Source organism: Coccinella septempunctata, chromosome 4 (assembly GCF_907165205.1).
Source record: "Coccinella septempunctata chromosome 4, icCocSept1.1, whole genome shotgun sequence".
Lineage (NCBI taxonomy): Eukaryota > Metazoa > Arthropoda > Insecta > Coleoptera > Coccinellidae > Coccinella > Coccinella septempunctata.
In genome coordinates, this window is record NC_058192.1 from 29282059 (window position 1) to 29301956 (window position 19898).

The 19898-nt window shown below is 35.7% G+C and overlaps 1 protein-coding gene across 4 annotated transcripts in view; it reads left to right on the top strand.

Annotated features, from left to right (window-relative positions):
* LOC123312536 (tyrosine-protein phosphatase non-receptor type 23) overlaps window positions 1-19898 on the top strand; it is a 61248-nt gene that overhangs the window by 5098 nt on the left and 36252 nt on the right. For 3 of the 4 annotated variants that reach the window (XM_044897016.1, XM_044897014.1, XM_044897015.1), the window contains exons 4-8: window positions 3109-3253; window positions 11481-11767; window positions 13869-14042; window positions 18212-18385; window positions 18444-18605. In XM_044897016.1, the coding sequence (XP_044752951.1) occupies window positions 3109-3253; window positions 11481-11767; window positions 13869-14042; window positions 18212-18385; window positions 18444-18605 (942 nt within the window). The remainder of the gene's footprint in view (window positions 1-3108; window positions 3254-11480; window positions 11768-13868; window positions 14043-18211; window positions 18386-18443; window positions 18606-19898) is intronic. The other variant, XM_044897017.1, reaches the window with a different exon arrangement.

Here is a 19898-nt window from a genome sequence, read left to right on the forward strand (position 1 = left end):
TGATTCTCTAGAAATCAAGGTTTCCAAAATTTCAAAAGTTTGTCAAATGGAGCGATTCGAAAATATTATCCAAAACTGGAAATCGCCCTATATCAATGAAACCGAAGGCGTAAAACCCATCATGTGGGGTATTTTTCGAACCTTCTGCGTGTCATCTATCACTGTACAAAGTACGTACAGTTTATCAGGATTCAGTCTGTATATACACATTTATACATATACAGATGTCTTATGTTTGTTGGTAAAACCAGCGAATTCTTCACTCGATACAAGTGTTTCTCTAGAAAAAATTATTGTGCACTCGTGTGCATGAGATTGTATGATTTATCTTCCTTCATATTATATCAGGTCAATAAGTTTATTCAAGAATTTTAAAAACGAGGCATTGAAATTTCTATTAGAACTTGAGCCATTCAATTTGAGGTAATCTTTCAGATTATTTCGAAATTAATTCAGATACATAAAATCCATTGATATAAAATTCAGCAAATATTACGATCTAAATCGAATCAGCCAACTATCATCACTCGGAGTATGACCACTTCATTAAGAAACAGTAGATGCTGACCTCAATCTCAGTCTTATTTGACCTCGTCAGAGCAACAAAACTTCCACCTTGGCGGAAATTCTGTTGGTACTCAACAGTGAGTGTTTGTATGCTCGGTTGAGATCGCCATATTGTTGTTTTTTATATGAATGTGTTTTCTGTATCTGAATCAATTTCGATTATTGTTTATCTGTTTAATAAATGACTCTCTCTTTCACTCTCTGTATGAAGACGATATCCCTTTTTATGATTTTCTATGATTGTGACATAAGTATCGTTTTTTTTTAATTTTTGTGTTAACTTGCAATAATACTTAAGAAAATGAACTTTTTATAACACTCTGTAGTTCTGGTTTTTTGCAGACTTGTTCATGATGTTGGCCTAATAAATAATCCAAGTTTGTGATCTCGAGCGCCGAACGCAATTTTGTCAGAAATCGAAAAAACCGCGAAAAAATCTTTATTTTTTTGCATTTTGTGATGAAGGACTCATTTTTGAAAAAACCTCTTTAGGACGTTTGAAGAGTAGACTTCATTTGCTACAATATGGTACTTAAACTGTCTCTGTAGGTAGACCCAATAGTTTCCGAGATTCAGCCTTTCAAATTTAATAATTTTTTTCGAATTTCGCAATTTTTTCTGTTTCGAATAAATTTTGATCCTGATTTTATTATCGAAGAATGTACTTTCATTATAGGATATTGAAAAAAAGTTGCTCAAATTATTTCATTTCACTTTAGTCAACATAACTCAATTTCACTTTACATCTCTTATATAGTCTGCTCTACTTTAATCTCCTTTGCTCGGCGCAACTCTACTTTCCTTTGCTCCGCTCTGCGCTCTACTCCACTACACTCTATTCAACTCTACTCTGCTTTACTGTACTCCACACGAATCTTCTTTACTCTAGTCTACAGTACTCTCCTTTTTGTATAATCTGAAGCCATCCTTTTCCCTTTCTAGATTAATTCCCCGTCTGTATACGCTTCGAATAGACTATAAATTTTTATGGATTGGTCGGAGGCTTAGGATTTAAAGGCATAAATAAAAGTTGTGTCTTTAATAAATTGTTATTGGAAATGAACTACCAAGAGAACTTAGTGAAACCTACATAAAATAGGTTATGAATGGGGATGAATTCCTTCCTTCTCTCAGACCAACAGGTCAGAGAACGAGAGTTTCTCGGAAAATACACAAGGTTGCTTAATAATCGGGATAACTGCAATGGTTATTTCTTCCAAAATTAAACTAAAGTCTCTATCTCGGATTTTATATTCACCTTGTAAAATATAAACTTCATCGAATACTTGAAAACGGACGCACTTTATTCGGAAACTTTTTCACTCAATTAAAAATTACGCTTTAAATTTCTAAGAACGTAAAGGAGGCTAATTTAACTGAACAAAAAAACTTAATGTTCTTACTACACACCTTTGAATCTGTCATCATGATTTTATCTGCATTCTGTACATACTATGACATCTGTTGAGTAGTAGATTTTTCTAAACTTGAAAATGCAGATCTCTTCGCACTGTCTCAAAATACAATGCCTGGAACACGCTTCGACAGCGGCCTAGCGATGGAGAGCATGGTGCCAGCCCGAATAGTCCTACGCCAGTCTATATCGTAGTTTTCCAACCATCTATTACCATATGGCATTTGTGGAGTGGTGTATTCTACAAATTCTCTGTTCTTATGTAGTTATCCTCTATTTTCTCCATAGTTTTTCATAGAAACGATGTTGAACGAATTGGTCTAAAAGATCGTGTTCAATCCCACTTCACCATTTCTAGGTATATATATATAACTCAGTGGTTAATAGCTTCTGATGTTCTTCAAAAGATGAGGAAACCACTCTTCCATTCCTTTCTGCAGGAGTATAGGGAATATTCCCCTACTCTTGGTGATTTATAGGTTGAAATATGCTCACTGCTTACTTCAACCGTTGTCTTGTAAATATTTTTTTAGCAACATCCCGATCCTCCTTACGATGATTCTTGGTCTGTGTTGCTGTATCGCTACCAGTTATGGATTAACTACCTGGGAAGTGTGTTTCGAGTAGAATGATCGATCGTTTCTCTTCTCGTTCGGTGTCTGGTACTTCAAGCGACATTATATGGTTGATTCCCCCCTTTGTCTCCACTTTTTGTAGTCTGTCTGCTGTGGGATGAAAGTGATATTTTTACAAAGAGCCTCTTTGCTTTTTCGATTTCCTTATTATACTGAATTATCCTCTCATTGTACTCCTACCATTTTCCGTCTTGTTTGGCCTTATTGAAGATTCGATGTATCACCAATTTGAGGTTTCACAGGTTCTCGTTCCGCCAAGGTGAATCCTTACTTGTTCGAGAGTGGACAACCGGAGTGAAAAGCCTCAAATATTGCCACAATGAATACTCTCGACCCTTTTTTCCAGATCGTAGTGTGGGTGTTTTGCCTCATTTAGATTAACGTAAAATGCATAAATTAGTGTAAGATAATGCTAGATTATTCAGTATTTTTTATGGCTGATATAAATGTAAATTGTTGAGGAGAAACTGTTGAATTTTTTTTTTTTTTTAGGTTTTGAGGGAGAATTACTATCAAATGGTCACATATATTTCAGCTATTGAAATAGTTCATTTTATGGAACTTGTTTGCTTAGCTCAAGCCCAAGAATGTATATTGGAAAAAAGTATGATGGATAATAGGAAAGCCTCAATTATTGGTAAATTTTTCACTAGCATTATCCATAAGAATTAGATCATTATCATTCAGAATCTTATATACAGAGTATAAATGAATCGTTGCGAAAAATTTTAAGAGGGTCTTTCATATATGTAAATTTTTTTTGATCATCCTCTGCTCAATATGGAACTTGAAAAGCAGTTTTATTTAGATGACAGAAATGAAAGTGCGCAGACATTCTATGGAAGCGAGAAGGCAATTAAATAAATTTGGTGATGTTCCAAAGGGATAGAAAAAACCACCCCTTAAATTTGTTTCGCAAGAAACTTTTTTTCCTTACCCATATTATACCATTGTGAAATAGTTATTTAATCAACAAGGTTATTAATAAAAGCGATTAATTATTGAGATATTTTAACGTGTGAGCGAAGCGAGCACGTTAATGTTCGAGATCATTAATCGCTCAATTAATAAACGAGTTGATTACAAGATTTTTCCGTCGACCACATTTCGAATTTAATGTGAAATCTTGATTGCAAAAATTTTCTATCGATACCGAGTCAAATTTGACACCTTATAAATTCTCTATGCTCATATCGGAATGTTGATATTTATGCGGCCGATCGAACAATTCGAGAAGTCCATAGAGGGCATTTTCGAGTTGTTACATTTTGAGTAAATCAAATTTATATCGTTCCCTATTATATCTGTTAAAGAATGTGTGGATTTGGTGGAAGCTGGAGTTGTAGTACATAGATATATTGATTACTCTATAACCATCATAATCTCAATTCACCTGCTAGGAACTACGAAAATCAATGCGACATACAAATAAAATAATTATCTGGGAAGCTGCTGAATACTTCTATGTTCGATTTACCATGACAATAATGCATTAATAGGAAATCAACCAATAACAGGGTTCATTAACAGCTAATTTCGTGTACGTTGAACAGTGCTATTATTAAGAGGTCGGCGGAAAAATTAATTTTATATTCGTTAGCTTGACTCATTATGACCTACTAATTTCTCTTGTAATTCCTTGATAAATGTATCATTTTTTTGAGAAGAAAAATTCATCAACAGATCTGTAGCATGAGTGGTATAGGCTGGAATTATATTAACTGACAAAGAAACTGCAGCACCCAGAAGGAGCTGTTTAAATTTTATTTATTTTTTTGGTAAAATATAGATTGTATAGCAAGGAGTAAATGATTAAAATTATGGGAAAAGAAACAAGGGGTTTACAATTTTTTTATTAAATTTGTTAATAATGTGTTTGTCCAGTGCGGTTATCTATATACTCCCCAACACGTCTTGTCATTGATGCAAAAAGATGGTCTATTTCTTCTTCAGCGATACTATCCCAAGCTACCTGTACTTCATGTCTCATGTTCAAAGTCCGTGGGAGCTGGGGTAAATTTTCAAGCCTTCTACCCATGATGTCCCAAATATGCTCAATGGGCGAAAGATCTGGGTGACCATGGCAAAATATTCACATGGGTCGCTTCAAAAAAGTTTAAACTTACTCTGGCAACATGAGGTCGAGCATTATCGAAATATATGATTCCAGAGGCGATTAAGGTAAGGGAGAACATATGGCTCCACTATTACCTGAAGGTAAGGCAGCGCTATCATGCTACCCCGAATAAAGACCTACTTGCATGTGCAATAGCACCTCATACCATAACGCCTACTGTCCGGTGTACATGACGCTCAACATTAAAATGAGGTTCACGTCTTTATCCCCGACGTCGTCTAACCCTTCTTCGGCCATCATGTGCACCCAAGGAGAATCGAGATTCATCAGAAAAGACGACCAGTTGCCATTCTACATTCCAATGTTGCCGTTCTCTGCACCACTATAATCGTTGCCGGCTATGCTAAACCGTAAGAGGTAACACAAGATGGGGTCGATAATGTTGCAGTCCAAAAGACTTTATACGGCGGTGAACCGTTCGGACAGTTGCAGGATGGCCTTGTTCTCCTAACCACCCATCAGTCAAAGATCGAGTTGTCACAAATCGGTCTCTAATGGCCATAAGTCTTAGACGCCGATCTTGAACTTCATTTGTGCCCCTTAGACGTCCGGTGCCTACTCTTCTTCGATTTTGGTCATTAACAAACCACGCTTGACAACATCTCATAACATTAGTTGGATTTCTGTTTATACGGTTAGCGATTTCTCGAAATGACAACCCTGCCTCCCGTAGAACAATAATTCGGCCTCTTTCAAATTCACATAGCTGGCGATAAATTCTGCGTACACATGCTCTAGGCATTTTAACAGCAACTAACCATCGACTTTGGATCTCCTCCAACAGCTGGTTTGTTGTAAAATTTAATAAATTTGCAAATAGTTTATTCATTAGTTGTTTTTTTATGGTTTTTCTCGTTTCGTGAGCCTACAGAACAGTGTCGTGCCCCACCTTCGTAGCTGGGAGATTTGATTCCGAGAAATCCGAAAACTACTCTGTCTAGAACTAACGACAACTATTGACACTTTCTGTTCTGAAAAAGTGGTCAGACCTCATATTAGTGAAACGCGGTGGTTGAGTACACCATAGAAGTTGCTGCCTTAACGATGTCATTTCAAGAGATTTTTAATGGCTGAAAATTAATTTATTGCTCAAATATCATATATTATTTGGGAATAAAATAGTCAGACCACATATCAATAGAACAGAGGCAGTCAGAAGTCACCGAAAGTGCGGATATTGTAATTTTACACAAATCAAAGAGCGTCACCACCAGATGTTCCACTACCTGACCTTTGAGAGTGGGTGCTGACTCATGTACACCACCAAAACTAACTAATATTTAAAAATATGAGCCATTACAAAACTCCTGCCGATTTTCGTCGACAGCTCTCGGGCTATATGATCAGGCGGACGGACATAATCTCTATCGATTCTCTATCCCAATCTGTGTATTCTTATCCAGTAATTCCCTTTCTCTACTCCTGAAATATAACCGGTTTTTCACAAAAAATTGCCCGAAATACGGATGAATTAGGCACAGAAAAGACATTCCATACTTTAGGAAATTGAAATTTTGAAAAAAGGTAACTGAGATCCTGAGGATGAGTTTCGCGTAGAAAAAACTTGGTTTGTGATATACTTCATCTTTTCACTCAATTCAAGAACGGCAAACACCCTACTTTTTATATGATATTCTCAGGGAAAATCACTGTTTGAATCTAATGATGTAGAGTAAGATCCCAGAGCGACCAGACATAACTTATTTTCACACAGATGAAACTTGAGGATCTCAGTAGAGTCTCATGTGCTTTGATTACCTGCGAACTTGTGGAGCTTGCCTAGTGACACCTGGGCGGATACCAGGTGGCAAAGGCAACTAAAAATAAGTGTTACCCAACTTATTTTCACATGGCTGATCGTTATATATGTTTCGAACAATAATATTCTGGAGTTATATTATAAGTGACAGACACTTTCCATGGGACGAAACTCTTGCCAGACGTTTTGAAGCTGCACAAAAAATAAATGAACTTTACTTATTTTCACATGTCTGATATTGCAATATGTCATTGAAGTAACTATGAAAAAGTTATATTTCATCATTCAGACGAATAGTAGTGACCAAACATCTCCTAAACATGAAAATTATTTAGCCGGGAGTATAAGCGCTAGCACTATGCATGCCTTTCAAAGTGAGTGGTACTAAGGTAACTCAGAGTCCATTTACTGTATACTATACATTGCTCGCACATGGCACATACACATACCTAAGAGTATCAACTCTCGCACATACACAGCACGTACTTATACCCAAAAAACTGACTGACAGCATTCATAGTCCCTTGTTAATTAAGATACAATGGGGTAGTACTTTCTTTCGAATTCTTGAATAGTTAATGGACAGGAATGTCTCTCATTAAAAGAATAATTCTTTTATATTTTCGTAGATGATGCCAGCTTTTGCAGCAATAGATTGCAGTACAGTACAGTATCGATTATTCGAAATAATTTGGACCAAAGTGAATTCGGATAATCGAAATTTTGGTTAATCCGAATTTTTTTGGAAAATAGGAGCTTAGGATGCCTGTATCATAAGATCGAGAAAAAAATAATTTATTTATTTATTTATTTATTCAGCAATAGTAACAGTAGTACAAATTAAATCACAACTTTCAAATACCTTATGATAGCATATATATACACAAAAAAACACAACAAATGTTAACAAAACAAAGAATATAAAATTAATAACACTATCCCTACTGCTAAAAGTTTCATTTTTGTGCAGCTTCAAAGCGTGTGGCAAGAGTTTCAGCCCATGGAAAGTGTCTGTCACTTGTCACTTATAATATAACTTCAGAATAGTATTCTCAAAAACATATATAAAAATCAGCCATGTGAAAATAAGTTACGTAACAATTATTTTTACTTACCTTTGCCACCTGGTATCTGCCCAGTTGTCACTAGGCAAGCTCCACAAGTTCGCAGGTATTCAAAGCACATGAGACTCTACTGAGATCCTAAAGTTTCATCTGTGTGAAACTAAGTATGTATCAAGTTCCCATATGAAAACCTCATGGTTTCGGAAACCGCATCGTGCAAGCAAGGCAAATGCCACATTCCGCACTTTTTAGGAAAAAAAACTATTTTGATAACTGGAAGCTTAGTGAGAGAAAGTATATTTCGCAGATGTGTAATTTTGTTCTGAATATCTGTCTTCTCCTTCACAAACCCCTTCAAGTCCCTTTGTCTACCAATGTTCTGAGTTTACAGAAGCTTTGCCTCAACTATAACCATTTTTGTAATGATAATAATCGACATGATGCTGTTGCCAAGATTCTTCACCAAGAATTGGCACTAAAAAAACAACTTCTAAGTTCGAAAAAGTTATTACGATTACCATCCGGAAAATGAACATCACAAGCTCTACTGGGATAGCACGGTTCTCACAGACCGGAAAATAACCCACAATAGACCAGACCCCATATTGCTCAATAAGGATGAGGACAGAGCACTATTCATCGACGTCCCGATTCCAAATAATAACAATCTTCTATTTATCTTCATAAAAGCCCTGAAGGCATTAAACTAATGAGGAAGCTTGGCATAGAATGAAGATTACCTCATTCACTCCCCAAACCAGAGTCGATGGACCCTTAATATTGAAATTATATCTATAACGTAAATACAGTACCCCCAATGAGCTATTAGACTTTCATGGAGAACCAATAATTTTGTGGTGAAAATTTTAAATATATATTCAGGGTGATTCAGAACTCGCGGCGAAAAATTGAGGAACGTATACAGGCTGCTATTCTTGATAAAAAAAAGTAAAATAAAATTTTTGGATATTGCCTTGTTTCCGAGATATACCTAAGTGTTAAATTTTTTCATGTCATCAATTTTAAACTATAATAGCTAATAAAAATACAGAAAAAATGCCACCATTAGTATCGATACATGCTTGGCAATGCAGAATAAAGGAATTGTACACTAATTGCATGCTTTGCCTATTCTGAGTGGATTCGACTTCATTAATAATTCGTTGTTTTATTATTAATTTAAATTCCGTAAACTTGTTGTTTCAAATGTCCCCATAAAAAATAATCCAAAGGATTCGAATTAGGTGATCTCGCTGGCCATAGCAGAATGAGCGTCAGAAAACACCCGGCGAGATGGTTGTCGTCTGTTGGGAAATCTTATGTTGTACCTACTCCCGCCAAGCTTTTAATGAGTTGCCATCACAAAGACCGTACACAAAAATAATATCTGCATATTCATCGTTAGAAAACTGCATGTTTAACAGAAGCACTAAACCAGCAAAGCAATTTTTAAATTGGCAAACAATAAGTGTTCTGTCACCAAGTGACATTCATCTCATTTATTTCTAGGCTTACTGTAATTCATGAAATTTAATTGGTTGCATACAGAAACATTAATGTCCAAAAACTCGGAAACGAAGCCTCATCGGCCGAAAAGTTTTTCCACGTTTAATCAAGAATATCAGTCTCTATATTTCCCTTAATTTTTCGCCTCGAGTTTTGAATCACCCTGTATAATAAATTCAAAAGGTATTTTCGATCATTTGTTGAAACAGCGCTATGATTAAAATCATATTAATGTAGGAAATTTTTGTTTGTTTGTGATAACGCTATATTTTGAAAACAGGTGAGAACATGGGTTTTTTAAAATTATTTTTACGTGTATAAATTTTACACACCTGGAGTTTCGTCCGTTCCTCCCGACTCACCCTGTATATGCATTATATTACATTAAATGTTGAATTGATTATTGAGCAGATTTACCTAAGAGGAAATTCAGCAGAATTGAGTTAGGTATGATGTGTATACGTACACGCAACATTAAGGCCAGGCGCAAATAGAAACGCGGGTTAGTGAGGTGACGAAGCGTGAGTTTTTGTAGGACATGGAAAAGACCAAGACCGCCCAAATAAGGCTAGGCCCAAATAGAAACGCAAGTCAGTGATGTGACGCAGCGTGAGTTTTTGTAAAACATAGAAAAGAACAAGACCCCCCAAATAATGCGTGACACTGACTTGTCAGATAGTAGGTACAGCGTAGGAAAAAGCTGCGTCACCTCACCTTCCTGCGTTTCCATTTGTGCCTGGCCTAAAGCGTGACATTGACTTGTCCGATAGTACGTGCAGCGCAGGAAAAAGCTGCGTTACCTCAACAACCGGAGTTTCTATTTGCGCCTGGCCTGAAACTTGTATGAAAATGTAATAAATAATAAACTTGTTATTATATCACCCTTGAGTTGACTGAGTATTCGGCACTTATTATTTCACAAATCATAATATTAGGTAAATAGTTTTTATCCACATATTTGGCTCGATTTCTTTTCTTTTTGATTCATCTGGAAATTGAAAAGAACTGATGGATTTTCAATTAGTTAAATATTTCGAAGGCACTCGTGAACTTTTGCCTTATATAAAATGCATCTTAAAATTTTTACTTGAGAATTAAAAAAAAAATCCATCATTCTAATTCATTCAACGTCAACAAACTAATCAATATCTTGATTGTCGGTCCACTGGAGACGCTTCAAACATTTTTGCGTGTGACGTCACCATTGCAACGCCTAAATACATTTCATTAAAAGTCAGAGATTCTACCGCTCTCTAAACAACTACATCTCATCAGCAAACCTTCCTAGTAATATTATTATTGAAAAAGTAAGCATTGAGAAGAAATGATGCTTTGTGAAATGGAAGAATGGGAGAAGGAATACACCACCCAGAATTTCGAAGTTAATATCATTAAATGGTATACTGATGGTTCAAAAACTACGCCAGGGCGGGCGCTGGAATATACGGGGCAAGCACCAAATGTACAGTATCGTTAGGCTCCTGCTCGAGTGTTTTTCAGGCAGAAATACTTGCAATCGACAGATGCGTGAAGATAAACCTGGAAAAACAAAGTGATCCATTTTAATAACCAAGCCGCTATCAAAGCATTGAACGCCTATGTCATCGACTCAAAGCTTACATGGTAGTGCAGAAGGAAACTCAATGAAATGGGCAAGAACAACAAGGTGTCCTGGGTTCCAGGTCAATTTGAAATCAAAGGAAACGAGGAAGCCAACGAGCTTCCCAAAAAGGGAGCACAAACGCCACTCACTGGCCCAGAGCCTTTCTGTGGTATAAGAAAATGCACCTATAGGAAAGAGCTTCTGGAAAAGGAAGAAACCAAAAGAGAAACACTCTTGGGGAATCTTTCAGGAATGGGTCATTCCAAAAAAATTCCGACTTCAAGATCCAAGAAGTATATGGATCTGAGCAAGAATAAGTTACGCCTCCTCACCGGCTTCCTCACGGGACATTTCGCCATAGAAAGTATATGATAAAACTGATGAGTGTATATTCTGTTGGGAAGAGGAGGAAACTCCTGTTCATCTGGTTACTGATTGCCTTGCCATTGAAAGCCTGCGTGATGAATGTCTTGTTCGAGAAAATAAAAAATCCAAGATAAGGTTAAATGTCCGCATTCGATGTCCCCCTGAAGACTAAGAAACTTTCATTTGAAGGGTTATTTGATCCAGGCTCTCCCCATGGAGTTATTTCAGTGGATCTTTTAAAATAAATCAAGCTCTATCGAATATTAGTATGAGAAAGAAATGCTCAATCTGAAAAATATCATTTGCCAAGAGTCTAACTCACAGAGTTCACGAATATACAAAATTTCCTTTTTTTTTGAGGTGGCTATTTTTCAATTGTTAATAACTTGCATCTACAGGCAATATAATAAGATATGATCTTTTCAACAGCAAAGGTGGCTGTGCAAGTAGTGGATTATTATAAGAAGGCACAAATCATGCTTCAAGGAGGTGTCTATGAAAACAACTACAGCGATTATGTCCAAGTGGCTACATTCAAAGAATGGGGGAAATATTTAAATTTTAAAGTGGCGTATCATAAATGTATTACACTTCTATACCAAGGTCAACAGGCAGAAGAACAACAAAAAATGGGAGAACGAGTAGCTTTATATCAGGCTGCCGCAGAGCAATTGGAAGATGCAAGAAAACTTTCCGTTGGCCTGGAAAAGAAACAAGTAAGTTTCGTTATATCAACATCAGCTTTAAAAATAATAACGACTTAATTACCATCAAAATGTATTTCCTATTTCCGGTATATAATATGTTTTATTTTGTTTAGTTCACGCAAAATACATAGGTTAGGTTTAACGTCTGTATACATGGCAGCACTCAAAATTCATTGCAACACTTTAACGTTATTTATTTATTTGTAACAGGAACATAAACGGCTAAGTTAATACCCAAAAGGATGTAAACAAGTAGAAAATGAAAATTTACAGAAGTACAATGTGAGCACATATTATGAACAAAACAAAAACAAAAGGACTTTGAAATGATAACCGCTTGCCCTATATATTTTGAATAGGGGTTGTAGACCTCAAGGTTGAAGCGATGTGGTTTTGAATTTGATCTTAAAAGTTATCCCCCTGAAATAAAAAACCAGTCAGCGTTTCAATGTAATTCGTTAGAGAGAGCCGCTGTTTTTCAATGACTTACTCTACATATCTATTGATTACGCCGGTACCGGAATCATACAATAAAAATATCTTCAGGCTGGCTATTAACAAGTGAATCAAGAACATTAAATAATCAACCTCCAGTTTAAGTTTTTTTTTTTTTTTAACTCAGTAAAAGGCGCCTTGTGGAATTGTGTGAAAGAACGGCGCATTAATGTGTATTATTATATACTTACTTCAGACAATCAATAAAAAATCTAAAAGAATAACCGTCTCCAAAACTCAACAGTCGGCGAAGTTTATCAAAGAGACCGACTATCTTGGTGTGCCGTAACTCGTAAACAAAAAAGTCCGTATGAGTGGCCGCACATTTCATAGGCTAACTGGGATAGTTATTTATGAGCAGGATGAGGCATCTTTGATCGTTTTCCATCTGGCGGTATTCCCCTTTTTTCTGGCTGAATTGAATTTTTATTCGGTACTTTATTAAGTACATCCTCTTGTAAAGTGATGAACTTATCGCAAATTTTCAATTTAATCCTATACAATTCGAAGTAGATTACTGTGACGTCCGTGACATTAACATCAAATTTTGCATTTCTCACCACACAACCCAAATATTACACCTCATTTAGTCTAGGTGTAGATAAACTACCCGGGTGTAAATCCAATCAGCCAACGAATACTAAAATTGAGTGTAAATTACACCGAGTGTAGAAAAGTGCTACACTTCCTATGCAAACGAAAGGACCTTTAATAAAAATTGTGGATGTTGTTGACTATCCACAGCAAGAAATGATCAATAGATGGGGTCATCTAGTATGATGCTCAAAAAAATGAGTCTGTGCTTTCACTCGATGCAAGTTTTAATGCTATACCACTTTTTTATGCGTCAACTTTGGGACCCATAAGCAAGGAGATATGTTGTTCAAAAAGCCACACTTGACATAGAATTCAGTGCTCTATAAATTTTATTCCGAATAATTAGTCGATATTCATATATGAAAGTGTTAGTTTCAATTGTGCAGTCAAGGATAATGGATCTAACGTTTTTTTTTAATCGCATCTGCTTTGGTTCTCAAGAAAAGGAAAAAAAGGAGGCAAAGAACAGTGCGGATGAAAAATGGTTAAATAGACTCTCGAGTCATGAATATAGTGAATTGCTTCGAGGTCTCCACAGTGAGCCAGATGACAAATTTTTTAAGAATGAATGACCAACTGTTTTTACACCTTATTGCACTCGTTTCACCATATACATATAATGAAGCAAGATACGATTATGAGGAAATCCATTTCACCGCCGCCGTAGGATCGACCGTAGGCACATTAAGAATATATTGACGAGACTGCAATAAAAATTATTATTGTTTCAATGTACTCCTTACACGTTCAATATATTGATCAATATCGATATTGCTTCTATAATATTGCCCGTGTAAAGTTACTTTAAAAGTTTGTACATTAAGTGGATTTTCACATCTCTCCAACATCTGAGAATTTCTAGATTTTCTTTCATATTCAATTTGATACACTTATTCTTTGCAGTTCTCGTGTTATGTTGAATTAGTATTTTAAGATTTTATTTTCCTATTCAGTGCCCAAATCTCTAAGGATCCCTTTTATAGATTTGTTATTTATATTTTGATTTCACCTTTTTCAGGATATCACAGAGGCGTTGGCTTTCACATCAGACTTTGTAGAAGGAAAGAAAAAAGCTGCAAAAAATGAAAATGACTTTATATATCACGAAGAAATTCCTAATAAAGATACTTTTCCAGAGGTGAAAGGAGCATCTTTAGTGAAGGGAATACCCTTCAACATAACGGATGTTGAGGTAATTATTTCAACTTCTATTATATGGCTTATAATTTTCAGTAATGAAACTTCATGAACGCCAAGGAAAAAGAAATTGAAATTTTACGCCTTATTCAAAATGTCAACTCTCAAAGCTTAAACATAAAGATTCCTGAAAAGGCCCTCCTATTTTTTTTACTGAAAATACTTGACGCAGGACCGTATAATCTTTCAAATTTTATTGATGTCGCTTAAAGACGTGACATTAAATTTTGTCAGTCCATATGAACTACTGATAGTAGTAGTAGACAGATTGTCGATTATCCAGCTGGGGACAGAAGAATACGCTCATTACAAAAAGTAATGCTTTTCTCGGTAACAATTTGAATTGCTTCTATTGCATTAGCAAGAACACACGATAAACTCTACAGTCGGCGAAGAGATGAATTGTGGAGGTTGCAGAAAAATTATGATGGCTAGAGAGTAATCAATATATCTATGTACTACAACTCCAGCTTCCACCAGCTCCACACATTCTTTAACAGATATTATGGGAACGATATCAATGTGATTTACTCAAAATGTCAGAACTCCAACATGCCCCCTATGGACTTCTGGAATTGTTCGATCGGCCGCATATAAATATCAACATTCCGATATGAACATAGAAAATTCATATGGTGTCAAATTTTACTCGGTATCGATAGAAAATTTTTGCAATCAAGAATTCACATTCACGCTTCGCACGTTAAAACATCTCGATCATTAATCGCTTTCATTAATAACCTTGTTGATTAAATAACTATTAAACATATAATTTATGAATGGATGGATATTCTGTGTGACGTCACTAGTTCAATCTTCGCCAAAATGAATGGTTTTGAAAGCTTGACATCGAAATATGATGACAAGCGATTGACACCGATTTGCGGTTCGAACTATGCCAAAAGCTGCTTTCAACATTAACGAAATATTTTCGAACATTTCTTCATGTGACGTCACCTTTTTAACTCTCAAATACGTATCTGCCAAAACCTACGAAATGTTTTTGAAAATGTTCAAAATTATCAATTTTTTTAAGAAAAATGACTGAAAACTGTAGCAATAACACCATTATAGGGTTCCTTAATCTATATGAAAAGTGTCCCTTTCATTATGATCCACAATACGTCAATCTTCTAAATCAGACTCCATTTTCTAACATGCTTGTTCAACGTTCGCCTTCTCATTTGCCTCGAGAGGACTGGCAAGACAATCATGTCGTGGTGCAGAAATACCATCGTTTCTACGAACGTTCGCTAAAACGCTGGCCAAGGCTTGCCATGCCGTCTGTACCCGCCTTAATATTAAGTGTCTGCGTCGTGAGTTATTGAAGATCAAAAAATCAAGATTATCTCGGTTTCTATGGCTGCAACGATATAGGGTACTCTAACTATTTGTCAAAATCAGCTGATTGTTCGTTACCTTGGGGCACACAAACCTTTTTATTATCATTGTAAAGAGGCATTTCTGAGAAAATTGTAATCTAATCACTCTAATCTAACGTCGGGAACAATATTTTTTCCGAAAACATGCACAAAACACATAACTCGACCCAAACAGCATGCGAATCAATAGAGGGAAAATCTTCTGTGCCCCACGGCAACGATTGTCAGAGTTAACATCTATTATCAGAATTGTAGAGCACAAAATTTGCGAAAATTTTTGTCTGAGGCCTTTTTCATACGGTCAACCGTATTTGAGATAAAGGTCGGAGAGCACGCAGTCCTTAACAATACACACTGTGATGCAAAGGTCAACTGTGAATTTCTGTGACTGATACCTTGTATTTAGTTATCATATCAGTAACAATGGAAAATTTCTACTATTTCTTAGTTGATACATTGTAGTCAATAATATTTCACACATATATTTTATATTTATCAGATAATACTTATCTACTTCGTGTAATTGAAAATTGATTTATTGAAAGAAATATGGTATACCTTATACAGGGATAGTCTTTGTCAGCCGAAAATTCTCTGGAGAATTCTCTACAGAATTTTGACAAGAAAACTGCAGAAATTATTTTGTATTCAACTGAACAGTGAATTCTACCGAAAGTATGTATGTAGCTGCAGATAATTCACTGTGCATGAATTCACAAGTAAATTCTCTAGAGAATTTTTTTAATTTTTAATTAAATTAATGTTAATCAATATTCCAAGAGAAATTTCGTTCACTCCGTTTTGAAATAAAATATGATCTACATCATAGCAATGCATGTAAAAAATACTAAAATCTATAGCTGCCGTTGGACACTCGGCCGCAACTATCTCGCAGTCAGGTGTAAGCAGGTAACATTTCGATATATTTCTACGTTCATGTTTTTGGTATCAAATTGAAGTTAATTTTTTTTTCGAATGGCTGCCTGTGAAAAAATAGCCGCAAGTTGATGAAAGAGATGGCGCGCAACGCCACTTGTTAGATGAGGATGGTGGATGCCAGCCGTGTGAGTATTTAAAGCCATTGCGCATGCGTCGATAGATAGAGTTCTTAGCCGGCGGCTGAAACAATAGTAGGAACGACTTAACATTTACAAAATTATAATTACGTAATAAATATTATGAAAAAAACATAAAGTATTAAGAGATTTATTTTATAATAAAAAATAGTTTATTCATCAAGTACAAATGTAATTGAATCTCAAGAATTTTTTTTCGTGTTTTTTCAAAATCAGTCTCTTGAATCAAGTTATACTTTATATCAGTGTATTACATTTTCCAGTCCAAGTTCAGTTCCTCGCTGCTTTCACAATTGCAGTTGTCACTATCGTCGTCGCAATCAGAGTTTTTTTCATCATCTGAAAATGTGTTAGCTCAATTACATAATACATTTTCGGAGTTGAACTTCCCAGAAACCATGTGGGTTTCAGGGCACCATCCAGAAGAAGCCAACCATTTATTCTCCGCACTAAACTTCAAACAGTGCTACTTAGAAGCATTGAGCAACATCGAATTGACGAAAATCGTCCGTAGCACCTTTTGTTTTAATGACTTCCACAACGAAAAAATGTGGGTTGAAAGACCCCTTTGATTTTTTATCTTTTGCCGCATACATCTTGTTGAACATGATAAATCGTCCAGTGTCTTTGGAATGAACTTTGGTGAGACTTATCATCTTTTGAAAAAATTCTTATGTTTCAATATTCATTTAATCAGACCTTATTCTTATTAGAATCTATTTATATGCATGGCGCCCGAACTCTCAATATTCGTATAGCTCCCGAGGAAAGGTTAATACATAAATAATATCAACAGAGTTGTGTACAACGAGCTCCAAAACGTGGTTATAATATAAAAATAATTCAGATGCACTGTTGAGAACCCTAAGACTCCTTTTACACCACTGGTTCTTACCGTCGAGTTTTTACCGGAAAATAACCGAATGAAAAATTATTCATCGGGCTTTATCCGTACGGTGTGCACATCCCGCTCTCGAATCTCGTGGCGATAAGCGCCGCCGAAAGTGCAATATGGTCGTTTTCCAGTGCGAAACTAAACCGGAACTCGTGTTCCAAAGATCATTACATCCGTAGATATAATTCGGAACATCGGGTAAAGACCCGATGGTGCGAAATGAGTCTAACTGTCTCTAACTTTATTTCGGAAATCTCGCTATTTTAACAGATGGCAGACCTAACTTGCGGCTATTTTTTCACAGGCAGCCAAACATCGTCCTATTCGAAAAAAAATTAGCTTTAATTTGATATCAAAAACATCCGTGTTCGACACGAACGTAGAAATACATCGAAATGTTAACTGCTTACACCTGGCTGCGAGGTAGCTGCGGCCGAGTGTGCAACGGCAGCTATGGATTTTAGTATTCTTTATATGCATTGTTATGATGTGGATAATATTTTATTTCAAAATGGAGTGAATGAAATTTCTCTTGGAATATTGATTAACATTAATTCGATTTAAATTACTTGCGGCCACTTTTAACAGGCTGCGGTGTCATCAGTGTACTCTGCTGTCCATAAACGTATGTAAAAATGTGTGTTTGTCTATGTACGTAATGAACGTAGTAATTTTGCAGTGGGATCTCAGACTATTATAGAATACATGCTTCACATCATGGTCTGTCTTCCACCACACCTTCATATTGAAAACTAAAAGAATAGTGTTGATTGAATTCCAATTATCTTCTGTTTTCTGACTTGATATTTAGGTTTCTGGGCCTGACTTGTTTGCGAGGTTAATACCAATGGAAGCACACGAAGCATCATCCTTGTACAGTGAAAGAAAAGCAAAAGTTTTGAGACAATATGGTGAATTGATTGAAAATAAAGATCAGAAGCTTGCTGAATTCATGTCGTCTTTGCAAATTGAGTTTCTTAATGATGTAAGTATTTGTTGGTATAGACATTTATTTTCATGGATTCACTCTGAACTGCTTTTAGATGAGACAAGCAACAGGAATACCCCAAGAGATCGTTGATAGAGCCGCAGCTTTATCAGCAAAACCAAATGCAATTCAAGATTTGATAAGTTCTATGACCAAATTGTCCAATAGTTTCCATGAAGTCGAGTCATTATTGAATGAGATTGACGACTTATTGAAGGTAATATTTCAGGAATCTGCCTGAAAACCTACCTATTCGGGGTATCTAAAGTTCGAGAGTTGAGCCTATTTGAAATGTGAGCATGCGGGATAATAATATGGTTCTATATTCTTCATTAATCTGAAAGAAGAAATTGCAACGATAGCGCTGCCGGTTAGACAGGGAATGAATAATTAATATTCTTGAAATTGTCTTCTTTTCCGATATGATTAAGTAATAAATTCTGATTAGCTTTTCGTTCGTATTCTTGTGTACATCCAAATTGTTTTCAAAATAAATAAAAACAATGAAGAATCCAGTATGAAACGAAATCGGATTCAATCCCCTCCTGATCGAAACTCAGATGAAGATATGGCATATGTCCCATATTTTTTTTTAATTCAGTACGCCGGCTTGCTTATTACAAGGAACATGCGTCTTACGAATATAAAGTTGGGAGCACGTTCAGTTCACAAAAGAAATGATTCCAGAGGTAAAATAATGAAGAAGGATCACACCTGAAATGGCGGAAATGAATATAATAATAAGTTATGTTATGAAGCAAATACACTTACGGATTAATTTTTCAAGAGGGTTTCAATCATTCGTATCTAAATTCAATGTTATTTCAAAAGAATTCACAGCTCGACTTTGCATACTTTTAAACACTTTTTTACGAACACTCAGTATGTGCTGAAGATTTAAAATGAAGAAGAATTTAACAGAATTTAAAATAATTCAGAATCTCGGCAAAAGACAATAAATATTATCACCGATATGTGCCATTCAAAGTGAAAATTGAATTCCTTAGAAAAAATAATGTAGTGTTTCATGACAATAACGAAATTTCTGTAGGGGATGTAAAAAAATATAGATTTTGGGGCTTGAATGAAAAATCATGATATTCTGAGTACTGCCCTGAAAATATTGATATTCCATAAACCGTTTGGAAGAGCTTTCTGAAGTGAACAAACCCATAAAATTTGATCGAAATCGGACCTTGCATTCCTGAGTTATGGCTATCGTAAATGTAGGTCAATATTCATTAATCACCCCGTATCTCCGAAACTAATAGCCTTAGGATACAAAACAAGCAAGTTTTCTGAAAGGCCTTGATGACCTGCATTCACCATTGAGCTATGGCCAACGACTCATGAAACACCCTGTAGATCTACAACAATTGTCCCCATCGAAATCTTCTTTAAGTGAAAAAACTGTTTACCACAATCTCACCGATACAAGAAATAACGTTGAGCGGTGCAATAGCAAAATTATAAAGCAATTGGAGAGGCACGAAAATCTATGAAAGAAAAA